At 31.8% G+C, this 13,034-nt stretch overlaps 1 protein-coding gene and 1 pseudogene across 1 annotated transcript; both read right to left on the reverse strand.

The window, feature by feature from the left end:
- Window positions 1–624: 624 nt before the first annotated feature.
- Window positions 625–1,917, reverse strand: LOC105107858 (probable receptor-like protein kinase At5g39020; annotated as a pseudogene).
- Window positions 1,918–6,980: 5,063 nt separating this feature from the next.
- LOC105107829 (disease resistance protein RGA2-like) lies at window positions 6,981–11,873 on the reverse strand. Its single transcript, XM_011001891.1, has 3 exons — window positions 11,642–11,873; window positions 7,343–10,238; window positions 6,981–7,189 (listed from the first exon to the last, which is right to left on the reverse strand). Exons 1-2 carry the CDS (start codon window positions 11,699–11,701, stop codon window positions 7,419–7,421), a joined length of 2,880 nt encoding a protein of 959 aa, XP_011000193.1. The 5' UTR covers window positions 11,702–11,873; the 3' UTR covers window positions 6,981–7,189; window positions 7,343–7,418.
- Window positions 11,874–13,034: the final 1,161 nt, after the last annotated feature.

Below are 13,034 nucleotides of genomic sequence, written 5' to 3' on the forward strand. Positions count from 1 at the left end.
TTTTATTTCTCTTAACTAGCTCAACTTACATGAGTACAAAGACCTCTTCTTTATATATATAACTTGTACTAGAGAGGTAATTTATTTCATCAGTTTTGTTCTTAATGGGGGACTTAATTTCGTATTTATTTGCAAGAATGGAGGTTGCTTCAAGACCATCGGATTTACACCTAATTTGGAATATGGATTGAACACTACTAGAAATTCATTTAACACCATTAGAATAATTCCGTCAATAAATTATAGTGATAATTACCGATAAATAATATTCAATTCGTAATTTAATCGATATATACTGAAAGAATACCGCAATTAATATTATTATGTTAGTATATACCGACAAATGAAGAAGGGAATGCAACAATTAATCGTAGTGGAACATCAGCCGTGTGTGATCATTTGGAAGCCTGGATGCCCTTGGAGAAGAGCAAATGGCATAATTAGCCGGCGGTCATAGAAGAAGCAACAATTACTCCCTATGGGTTGTAAGAGAATTAGAAGAGGCCAAGCTTCCAAAAGACTTTGTAAGGGAGACATTAGACAAGGATCTGGTCATTAAATGGTGTCCTCAATTACATGTTTCTGGAGCACAAATCTATTGGGTGCTTCTTTACTCGTTATAGATGGAATTCAACACTTGAGACATTGAGAGATATTGTTCAAAAACCCTTTAATTAATCGATACGATCAATAAAGTTTAAACACTTACATAGTGCACATAGTTAATCCCTTATCAAAATTAATAAACACACTAAGTACTATATTTTCATCATTAACGACCAAACTGATATGAAGAGTCAATACAATCACTGGGTGGATCAAATAACTTTATTGGATTGGCCGTATCATCATCTTTTGGCATATGATGTGGAGTTAAAAAAGGCTTAGGAGGCATTTGTAAGGATTCAACATCTGATTCAAGCATCTTCACAACATTAGGCATCGATGGACGATCATTCGGCCTCAATTGTATGCACCATAATGCCACTATAATCATCTTCTTTGTTGTTTCTTTTCCTTCCTCCGTGGCATGATCTCCTAGTTCAACATCCTTTCCTTCACTAACTTGGTCATAAATCCAGGAAGGGAAGTAAATCTGACTTGAATGATCCGCCAATGCATTCAAGTTCTTTCTTCTTCCAATCATTTCCATTAATAGCATCCCAAAACTACAGACATCAGATTTGTGAGAGACGCCTCCAATATTTTTGTAAAACAATTCAGGATCCATATATCCTATTGTTCCTCTAACCGCAGTAAGGGGCACAATACTATTATTTGTCGGGTATAATTTTGCTAGTACAAAATCTGAAAGTTTTGGAATAAATTTTTCATCAAGAAGAATATTGTGAGGCTTGATATCAAAATGCAAAATTTGCATATCACAACCTTTATGTAGATATTCAATTCCACGAGCCACTCCAAGAGAAATCTCGTACATTTTTTCATTGCTCAGTGAGATGCTACCTTGTCGAGAAACAATGTACTTATCAAGAGACCCATTAGGCATGAACTCATATATAAGAGCACGCTTCGAACCCTCGACAGTAAAGCCTATGAGTCGCACAACATTGACATGGTAAATTCTTCCAATGGTGGCAACTTCATTGATAAAATCTTGTCCATTGGCTTTTGACTTGCTCAAAATTTTTACCGCTGCAAAACCGCCACGCGAAGTTTTCCCTTATACACTAATCCAAAACCTCCTTCACCCAACTTGTCTTTAAAACCGTGGGTTATCTTCTTAATATCTGAGTAAGAATACCTTACTGGCATAAGATCATTATCATGACTTTGCAAGAACTTTTCAATGTTGTCATACATGGATAAATGTCTTCTTCGCCATTTGTAGACCAGCAAAATTATAAAACATGGAAGCCCGCTCAAAAATAACAGTACATGATATATCGCTGCATAAATACATCACAAGAACAATCAATAATGTAAACAAATAATTTTTTTTGTTATTAGATGTCCACATCTTTTTTTTATCTTAATAGAAATGTGACTTTCATTATGTTGCAGAGTCCTTTCCAATTTAACAGTGTATCCATGAAAGCATATTTTTCTCAAACAAACAAATTCTTATCATAAAAAAAAATTCTGTATTTCATTTATTTTAGGGTGTGTATATGTGTGTGAGCATACACATAATTTGGCCCATGTTTTCCTTTAAATTTTTTATTTTATCCTTTAGTATTTATATTTATTTTCATCGGTAAAAGTCTTTAATATGAATATTTTAACTTCTAAATTTGTGTAACTGCATTCTATTTCTTTAATTTTAAAAACTTGACTCCCTCATAGCTCTAATAAATACCTTCTAAAAAAAGCTCTAATAAATATCTTTTGAAGATGCAAACATAATAGTATTTATGCAATTCTATGATACGAACAATAAACGTAACAATATAAAATTTTAAAATTCTCGGGCAATTATATGATTAAAATATTTTCTTTCCATTGTAGTGAAATCATTATTTATAATTGAAATAAAAAACTATAAGAATATTAATATACATAATTAATTTGAGGCAAAAATAGTATAAATTTGATTTGCCGTTAAAAAAATGAAATTGTCAAGAATTAGATAAGAAATATTTTCGATTTGAAGGACTTATTTTCAACAACTAAACTGATGGGAATAAGCAAAAGCTAATTCTAAGGGATAAAACCATAATAAAGTATCAAAACTTGGAGATAATTTCTAGCACTTAATTTTCTCTCTTTTTTATTACTGGGTCATGAATAGTGCTTGTCTTAAGGTGAATTTGTTGTGCGTCTGATATACATACATTTATGTGCATCACAGTTCGTCCAAATAAGCAAAGTAAAATACTTACCAATGGCGTGTAGCGGAGCGAGCCAAACCATGACAGAGTCTAATGTCGGATATGAAGAGATGGTCACATTAACATAGCCTGCCAAATAAAAACAAGAGGACAGCCGGAAAAAAAATAAGAAACAACACAAAATATTAATTATATAATAGTAATGTTAAGGATAGTTGGAGTTGCTTCGGACACCTGCGATAGACGCTGCCCAACTCAATTAGCCCCATAAGTTTCAAAAATCCAGTTATGCTCACTCTCTCTTAATCAATAGAGAAATAATTAAACATTAAGATTTGAACTTAACTCTCTGTTAATTAAAAGGAACTGAGAAAAAAGATGGATAAGAGAAGAGGCATCCTAAAAGAGGAATATTCAGTGTATTATTTGTTTAACAAGAAGAACAAGAAGAACAAGAACTTTTAAAAGAATTAAACAGATCTTTTTAATTCTTACTCTCTTTATCCAATCCATCATTCCCCTTATTAGGAGGGATGGATTAGAAGAATGGTGGATGATTAAGATGAGAGATGTAACTTACCATTCATCTCATGTTGCCTGATAAGTGAGCAAAAGGATGAAAGGATGAAGATCAATAATTCATCCAAATAAAAAATAAAATGAATTGCAAAGGATTTGAAGGTGAAGAGACACTCCATCTAAATCAGAAGGCTTAAAAATAATATCCAATACTTTCTTAGATCCTTATCCTGCTTGCTAAATGAAAGATACATTCAATCTCTCTATCCTAATCATTTCCCTCTCATCCATCATTCCTAATCCGTGAATATTTCACTAGTCTTTGAAAAGAAAAACACAAAAAAAACCTAACTAAGAAGATAAAACATTTAAATAAATCCTCGAGAAATTTCCCATATATTTGCAATCTTTCAATCTTTTAAAGTTCCATAGTTTTATAAAACTACACAATCACCGGCTTTGGTTAGGAGTAAGAAGAACATCGAGAACATGAATATCAAGATTAAAATGTTAGAAAATAAGATAAACTATATCTTAAAAGTTTATCTAACAACTTAAATTATTGGATTGACATGATTTTTTAACATGGTATCAGAACTTTGATGACCAAACGGTCACGAGTTCGAATCTTACAATTCCTATTTATTTGATAAAAATTAGACACAAAATAATATGAATCTGTGAAAGTTTTAAGTCCAAAAAACTTTCACTTAATGAAAGTGTGTTATAAAATAATATAAATTATATCCTGAAATCTTACTTAACAACTAAAATTATTTGGTTGAGATGATTCTCTGATAAGAAAATAGCTTATGCAATACGTAACTAACTAGGAGGAATTTACAAGGACCATATTGGCATGAGGTTTGTAGTATAGATGATGTGGTGGAGAAGTGTAATAAACTAGTGTAGGATAAAAGTGTCGAGAAATATGTGAAGAGATTTGAAGAACTCAAATCTTTCATAATTGTTTTAAATCCATCACTACCAGAAAGTCTTATAACATTTCTAGCTTCGCAAGTGTACTCAAAGATGACATCAAGCCAATGCAAAAGATCCCAAGACCAACAATCTTGACGCAAGCTTTTGATCTAGTTAAATGGCAAGAGGAATTCAATAATACTTGCCAAGAAGAACAGATTCATTCTGAAAATTGTTCCTGACATTGGTATGAGCAGACAACTAACTAATCTAACCATTCTAAAATAGTAGTGTCACATAGTTCAAAGCAACATCTTATTAAGACTTCACATGAGCAGATCCAGGGGAGGCAAAGGCAATGTTTTAGATGTGAAAAGAAGGATGCACTTGAAAATATGGTCCTTCCTGTCTTCCTGACACGACGAAGACTCAGAGAAAAAGTAAAGAAATATGTGGTTCGCATTCGGTCATGATCAATGCTAACAGAAACCTGACGATCAAAACGCACATTTTCCTATCTTTTCTTTTCTTTACTTTAATATTGTCGGGTTGCCGACACATCGAAGACCCTTACTACAATAAGTATGAAGCCGTGAAAATATTATAGATTTATTTTAATTTAGTCCTTACTAATTATTTCTTTTAATTTAGTCCTTACTAATTAAATATTAAGTATAACAAATATGCTAAAATACATAGGAGAATCACTGTGGCTATAGACTCACTCCATTATTCACTGCAATATAGGAGTGATGTCTATAACCTTGGCAAAACAAATTATTTATCTTTGATTTGATTAAAGGGTATTTTGATATTTTCACATGAATTATTTGTTAATATTGATTTGTGTGAGGGTGTTTTTATCTGTATAATATTTTATAAATAACAAAATAACAAATATACCTTCTAAAATAAAAAAAATCAATTGTTTCAAGTAGGGATATTTATGTATTTTTTGTTTTTTATATACAATTGAATTATAAAATGTATATTTAGATCAAGAGAACTTAATGTATTGAGATTGGGTCAGGGGTATTAGAGTCTTTTGGTTCCTTTTTTTTTTTGTTAATTATTGATTTGCATAGGGTAGTGTCATGACTTACCATTAAAATAATATTTTTAATTAGAAAAAATGCATGCACAAGTGGGAGATGCAGCATATTTTAGGTGGCATTTGCAGTGTCTTTTATGGTCAAAAATAGAATATATTTTTTTTGTATAATTTGATTCTCTTGTAGTTTTTTCTTTTATTCTAGATGGCGCGTATAATCTAAATATTCTTGATTTATCGTTGATGATTTTTTTTCCCCTTCATTCTCTTTTCTACTTTGATAAATTCATTATGGTTCTTAGTGTTATTGATATTTCATATTCAATCCATTTAGCTTTATTTTTATATTTTTTTATATTTCTTTTTATTAAAGTTTTATGAGTTTTCAATTTAACCCTTGGTTTCTAATTTGTATATATAATGATTTTTTATTTTGTCCTTTTACTTTTAATTTGTATTTTTTCCTCTTTGTTTTTTTGACAGTTTTTATGGCTTTCAATTTTATCCTTTAAATCTAGTTTATGATTTTATTTTTTTCAATGATAATAATAGTGATTTCATTTTGGTCACTCTTCTTTTAATTTTTAATTTTTTTTCTTGATTTTTTTTGTCAAAGTTTTTATAATTTTTAATTTTTTCATTCAAATCAAGTTCATGATTTTTATTTTTTTAATGATAATGATAATAACAATAATAATAATAATATTTGTCGCATATATGTTGTGTCACGATGATCGTTAACTCCTTTTGGTTTAAGTACCGGGATTGGATTGACAAGAAATTTTTGTAATTTTTTCAGTGAAAAATGAAAATAAGAGTTGTCATCTAATATTTTAGTTACTAAAAATCTTAACTGGTTTTAAAAATTAGATACGGGGATTGGTTGCATAAAGAAAATATATTAATACCCCAAACATGTCATATCTAAGAATTTCTACTTTGTTTTTTTATTAATATAAACAAAAAGTTTCAAGAGAAAAAATTGATTTTTGTTATTATCAAACTGATATTTATATTAAAAAAATAATATTATTTCATATCAATATATATATGTAGAATTTAAAAACACCTCTTTTTACCTCTTTTTAGACCAATGTATCTATAAAATTCAAAAGACAACTATTCATTTAAATTAATTGAACAAGTTGGCAAAAGGTGTGATGCATAATTAATTAATTTCAAAATTTAATTATTTATCTTACATCTGTATCATCGGATTGTTGCATGGTCACTGTCCCTCTGATCAGCATTAGGAAATTACGTGAAGACTTCCCACAAGAGAAGTGGAAGGCCTCTTTATGGCCTCCACTTGCATCATAAACCCTTTCTAGATGTGATGCAGACGAGCCCAAACGGAGAGAAAAAAAAAATAAAAAAGAATTACAGCCAATAAGACAAAATGTAAGAAATGACACATTCCGTCATGATCAACGCTCACGATCAAAAGGTACATTATTTTTTAAAAATTATTTTTTGTTTTTATTTTTTAAAATTATTTTAATATATCAATATCAAAAATAATTTTTTAAAAATAAAAAATATTGTTATTTTAATATATTTCAGATAAAAAATAATTTAAAAATCAACTACCATAACACATTTAAACACTTTAAAAATCTATATAATTGAATTTGTGGTAAACCAACATCAGCACGCGTTGGTCTTAGATTATTAGATAATCTGCCTATAAACAGCCATAAAATGAATATCCAACCATAGCAATAAATATTATCAGACAACAAGCATACATCAGTATTTCACAACCAACAACAGATCCAAACAAATTTACAGAACTTGAATTAAAATGTTTGTGAATCCAACTGACAAACGAAGATAGAAACCAAATCATCTCGATTATGAGAGAGACCTCAGGGCCAATGATCAAGTATCCACCAAAACCATAAGGCTGTCAAGTAAACAAGAAAGAAAATCAGAAACGGGTCATAAGCGAAAGCCAAGGCAGGAACGTGCTTGCTAAAAGAATCAGAAATTTTATTAAGTGAAAGCAGCATCTTTTGCTCAGAGTTTTTCTCTATGAAAACAAAATATAGTTAAATACCTGATGATAATCTTTGACACTTAAGGAGTGTGAGGGGTAGGAGAACTTTCCTGTTGCTCTGTATCATCGGCAGAACCTAAGAGTTCCGTGGTGGTCTCTTACTACGCTGGTAATTAATTTCGATTTCTGAGATGTGAGAAATCTTGTGCCAGTCTTCACCCTTCTCCTCCTCGTAACGTTCTGAAAGAAGGGGGCATTCATTCATCCTCAATTCCACTAGTGGTGCTGTAAGAACATAGTCTGGCAGTGCTTTCAACTTGGGACAGCCCTTGACTTCTAATTCTCGAAGTTGTGGCATTATTGCTGTCCTTGTATCTTTTTCTCCCAAGCCCATTCCAATTCCGTCCCACCCTTCCAACTCTTCCATTTTCCAGATACAGAGTTCTATCAGCTTCGGGAAAGCAGAAACCGGCGCCATTTCTCCGTTTTCTCCTTTCTTTGATATACCTTCACTGCCATTGTTAACAGGTCCTAATCCTAAAAATCCAACATCCAACTTTCTTGTTTTCACACCTATTTTTAGTTTCTCAAGGTAAGGTAATCTTCCGAAAGGAGGCAGAAACTCGAAGCTTCCACAGTGAGAGATATCAAGCCCCCTTAATTTGGTTAACGACATGATCCAGTTCGGTAACAATGTCCCTCTGAATTCAGATAAGCATAAAACTTGCAAGTTTGATGGTGGTTGCAAAGCTTCAATTAAAGCATTCTCGTCAACTCGCAGCTCTGTTTCATCTCCATTGAACAGCAGATATAAACCAATCAGGTACTTCTTCTTTTTGATTTCGGCTTTCACGGCTTCGTTCACATCTCTGACATTTAGCAGTTTCTCTATCCAAAGAGTCCCTCGAAGGTGACTTAAGTTTCCCAATTCACCAAGATTAGCTGCACCACTTTGACCCCCACCTCCACTAACAATGAAATTTGTTAATGTTCGCAGAGAAGTTAATTCCTCTATTCCTCTCGGCAGGAAGGCTACACCTGAACCGAATGTCTCCAAATGCCTCAATCTGATGAGCTTTCTCATCTTTTGAGGTAATTTCTTGACAGAAACACACCAGGTAAGATCTAAGGACTGCAAATTATATAAATCACATATTGTTTCAGGCAGTTCCTTTAACCACTTACAGTAAGAGAAATCGAGGTACCTCAGATGCAACAATTTCCCCACGTCACTTGGAATTTCTTCAATCTGAGATACACTCAAATCAAATAACCTCAAATACGTCAAGTTGCGGAGCAATTCAAGCAGTGGTTTGCTGATTGCGTTATCGTTAAAAGACCTGATCAGGAGGCTGCGGAGTTTTTTTGCGTTGTAGATGGACTGAGGGAATCGTGCCCAATTGGAAACGGTCATGATTGCATGACGAGCTCTTTCATAGAAAGACTCAGTTTTCTGTCTCTTCAGAACATCAGTTTCCACAGTGAAGCATTCATCCTTCATCAAAAACTGGGCGAAATCATGCACTATGTCGTGCATCTTGAACTTTATAGAGTCCTCGTCCGTTTCTTGAAAATCCTGGAAGAAAGCACGTGTGGCTAAGATTTCGAAGTAGCCCTTACCAACCAGCTCCATTTCTTTACTCGGTGATGCCTTGAGGTAACCTTGTGCCATCCACATTTTAATTAATTTCCCTCTCTCCATCACATGATCTTTAGGAAACATGGCACAGTATGTGAAACAGCTTCTTATGGCAACAGGTAAATCATAATAACTCAGAAGCAAAGGGGGAAATATGCCCTTTTCAACCTCCTCTATTTCCCATAGTTCATTAGATAAAATATTGTCCCAGTCTTCTATAGTTGTTTTAGATTGCATGAGACCTCCCAGTGTCTTCGCAGCAAGAGGCAAACCTTTACACCTATATACAATTTGCCTGCCAATCTCAGTGAACATTTCACACGCATCCCGGCTTCTCCCAAGGAACGCTACCTGACTGAATACCGACCAGCACTCCTCGTCCGTCAACTTCCCAAGGAGCAAAGAATAATCAGATTCCATCATCTTTGCTACTGTATCCTTACGAGTAGTCACTAAGATTCGACTTCCCGGGGCTCCAGACTTGAGAGATTCTTTCAGTGGCTCCCATTTTCTAGGATTATCTTCCCACACATCATCAAGTACAAGAAGGAACTTCTTTCCCTCGATAGATTCATAAATTCTTTTACAAAGTGGTTCCAGCTCTACTAAATTTGGAGCCGCCCCGCTAAGATCTTCAATTATGGCCTTCGCAACCGTGTTCTCATCAAAAGGATGTGAGACACACACCCATATTCTCTTCTCAAAATAAGTCTTAATCTCATCAGCATTGTAGGCTAGTTGGGCAAGAGTTGTTTTCCCTAACCCTCCCATTCCCACAATGGAGATGACTTGAACTTCCCTTCCTTCTTGACTGCTGTCGTACAACAATTTGCTGATCACATTTTTCTTCTCATCTTCTCGTCCGTGCACCCTAGATGCATCAACAAAGGAAGTGGTTTGCCGTTCGGGTTCTTTTTCGATTGCCTTATGCAATTCAAAACCAAACACAGCTTTCCTTTTGGCTATATCCTCCAGTTTTTGACCAACTTCTATAATCTTATGGGCGATATCATGACGTCGAGCCACCCGACGGAAACAAAAGCAGGAGAGCAGGAAGGAAGACACCACCGGTTTTGGAGCTAAAGCATTTTCTGCTTCCTCCATTTCCCATTTCAGAACTGCAGTACTCCACTCATCCAACACATCATCCATATCATAAGACACATCTTTGAGGTTGTTCAGCCAATGTTTTACAGCAGCATCCTTCAGCTGTTTTCTCTCTGCGTCTTCAAGGACATCACGGATAGCTTGGAAATTGTTTTTGAGATGTTCAATTTCTTTCTCCACGCCTACAACAAGTTTTACTTCATGTTCTACCTGCAATGTAATTTTTCATCAGAACAAATTCAAAATCATACAATTCTTCAATTATTACTTCTGATTTTTTATTTTTCTTCTTATATCACAGCTTTAGCCCATAGAAACAACAAGAAGTATATATTTACATGACAAATAATTTTTTTTTGGTAAATCTCAACAGTAGTCTCCAAATTATAACTCAAATCTCAATTGAGTTCCTGGAAAATTCTTTTATCTCAATTGGATCCCCAAGATTTCAAAAATAAACAATTGAGTTGTTCGACTCAACTCTTCAAAATTCTTTTATCTCAATTTTTTGAATTAGCATTTCGAGAGATAAGAAGGGTTTAAACATACATATAGGGATAGGGCAACAATTCATTGTTCAAAATACAAATAAAAAGGATATTTAATTTTAGTTTGACAATTTTATAACATAATAGGGTGTATTTATATGGCTCTGATCCTTTCTGCATGTATTGTTTTTTAGATTAGCCTAAACCTTTATATATATCACCACCTATACAGCTTAATTGCTCTTGTAAGCTTTCTATTATAAGCTATACATTATTTTACAGAATTTCCTATGGAGTGATACTTCTATTTTCTTTCATTGTTAATTATATGTTTAATTACAAATTGTCCTTTCGAAGCTTGTTAATTTTTCAATCAATCACATAGAATTTACTTTTTGTCAATTATCTACTTGAAAATTCAAAATTGCTTTCAATTGGAGGAATCCATTAATCATAATGGAAATCAATGAAAAAGAGCTCCCTTTTCACATTACTTATATTAATTTTAAAATCATCAAACACCACTGATGGAAAAATTATGTATAAACTTTTTTAAGAAATAAATTACAATAATCTCAGATTATTATGCATGGTTTGATGAAAGTGAAGTACTCTTTGAAATAATTTATATGGAAATACCTTGATAATAATTAACGAGATTATAAAGAAAAATAAGCAAAGATTTCTGTGTGTTTGTATCAGAACTTACTGTATCCTAACATTAAGAATATAAAAACTTTTGAAATGATAAAAATTTATTTCAAAACTATATTATTTTATATTTTTATCTCTGTTCCCTCTATCAAATACATTTTCATCTCTTTTATCTCAAGGCATTAATCAACACAATTTTAATATGTATTTAATATTGTAATAGTTATTATAATTATAATTTTAAAAAAATTATTTTATAAAAAATACTTTTAATTACACAATGCTCGTAACCTTGATCATTTTCCTTATCTCGCTGAAGAACACCCATATAAATTTAGTAAAAATCTATTTGCGAATTGCTGAAACGATTAAGAATCTTAGACAAAAGACAACACGCATAGTTCTGAAAGCAATAGTTCTTAAATAGAAAAGCTTTGGCAAGCATGAAAGCATAACTAAACGTTTTAGTACCTGAAGACGAGCGGTTGTTATTATCTGCTCCAAGACTGTGGATACAAGTGCACCAGCCATTGTTGATTTCGATATTTGATCGGAGGAAGAGGAAGGACACAGAGATCAAAGCGGGTGTTAATATTGATTGATGGGATTGATGAGGAGCTGAACAAAGGGTTGACTGCCTTTCACAGAACGTCGGCTTTGAGTCTTCGAGGAGAATTCAATGCTTCTGTAACGGCAAGGTAAAAAAAACACGCAAAGCTTATGCCTGTATGAACGTTCTGCTTTGCCATGATAAGTAATAAAAAACTTGAAAGCAAAATTTACTTTGTAAATTTTGTAAAATTATATATGTATCAAGAATCATATAGTAATAAAACACTATAGCATATTAAAAATAAATATAATATATAAAAACAATGGAAATTAAAGGATGAAAAGATAGCACTTTCAATTTGTATAAATTTATATGTAAATTTGCTTATGTCTCATTCTCTTAACAATGCTTTTATTTATAGATATATTTATATAAACACATAAACTTAAACAATTATAAGAAAATATAGATTTAAATATACTTGATGATGATAAATAAATATAATATGAAAGGAATATAGAATAGCATCTAGACATATACAATATATATATATAATTTTATAACAGTAAATCATTATTACTGTAGAAATGAACAATTTATGTAAAGGGGTAAGTACTTGAGCTTAAGAATAAGAAAGGTATGGTTGTGCGCATTAATTGGTAAGGAGCCTTCACTTGAAGTTTCCAAGGCAAAACAAAACAATTGCACTCGGTCGTGGTCAACGCTAACAGAAAGCTTACGATGAAAAGACATCTGGTCCTTCCCGTGTTTTCTTTTCTTCGTTGCCGCGCTGCTGACACGACGAAGACTTCGAGAAATAATTAGGAAAAATGTATATATTTTTTTACATTTTAACCCTTTTTATTTTAATTATTAATTTTTTAATTTAGTTTTTATATCTTTATATTGATACTTAAAATTAAAAATTTATTTTTTACATAATTATTTTAATTTAAAAAACTATTATAATATCAAGTTAATATTAAAAAAATAATTATTTTTTTACTTGAGTGGCTTTGCTTTCCTCGTTATTTCTACTCTGGAATATTGAAATATATTTATGAGCCATTAACTACAATAAATATATTATATAAATAATCTAAACTAAAATATAAATATATTTATTAAAATTTAAGTGAGAGATGGGGATAATAATACTAATAATAATAATAATAAAATTTATTATAATATTATAACTCGTGATTAAAGTTATGGGCATGTGGTAAATATATAAAAAATAAATTAAAAATAATAATTATAAAATTTAATTTTTAATTAATTTAATATTAAAAAATAAAATTATAAAAAAAT

Source organism: Populus euphratica, unplaced genomic scaffold (genome assembly GCF_000495115.2).
Source record: "Populus euphratica unplaced genomic scaffold, PopEup_1.0 scaffold413.1, whole genome shotgun sequence".
Lineage (NCBI taxonomy): Eukaryota > Viridiplantae > Streptophyta > Magnoliopsida > Malpighiales > Salicaceae > Populus > Populus euphratica.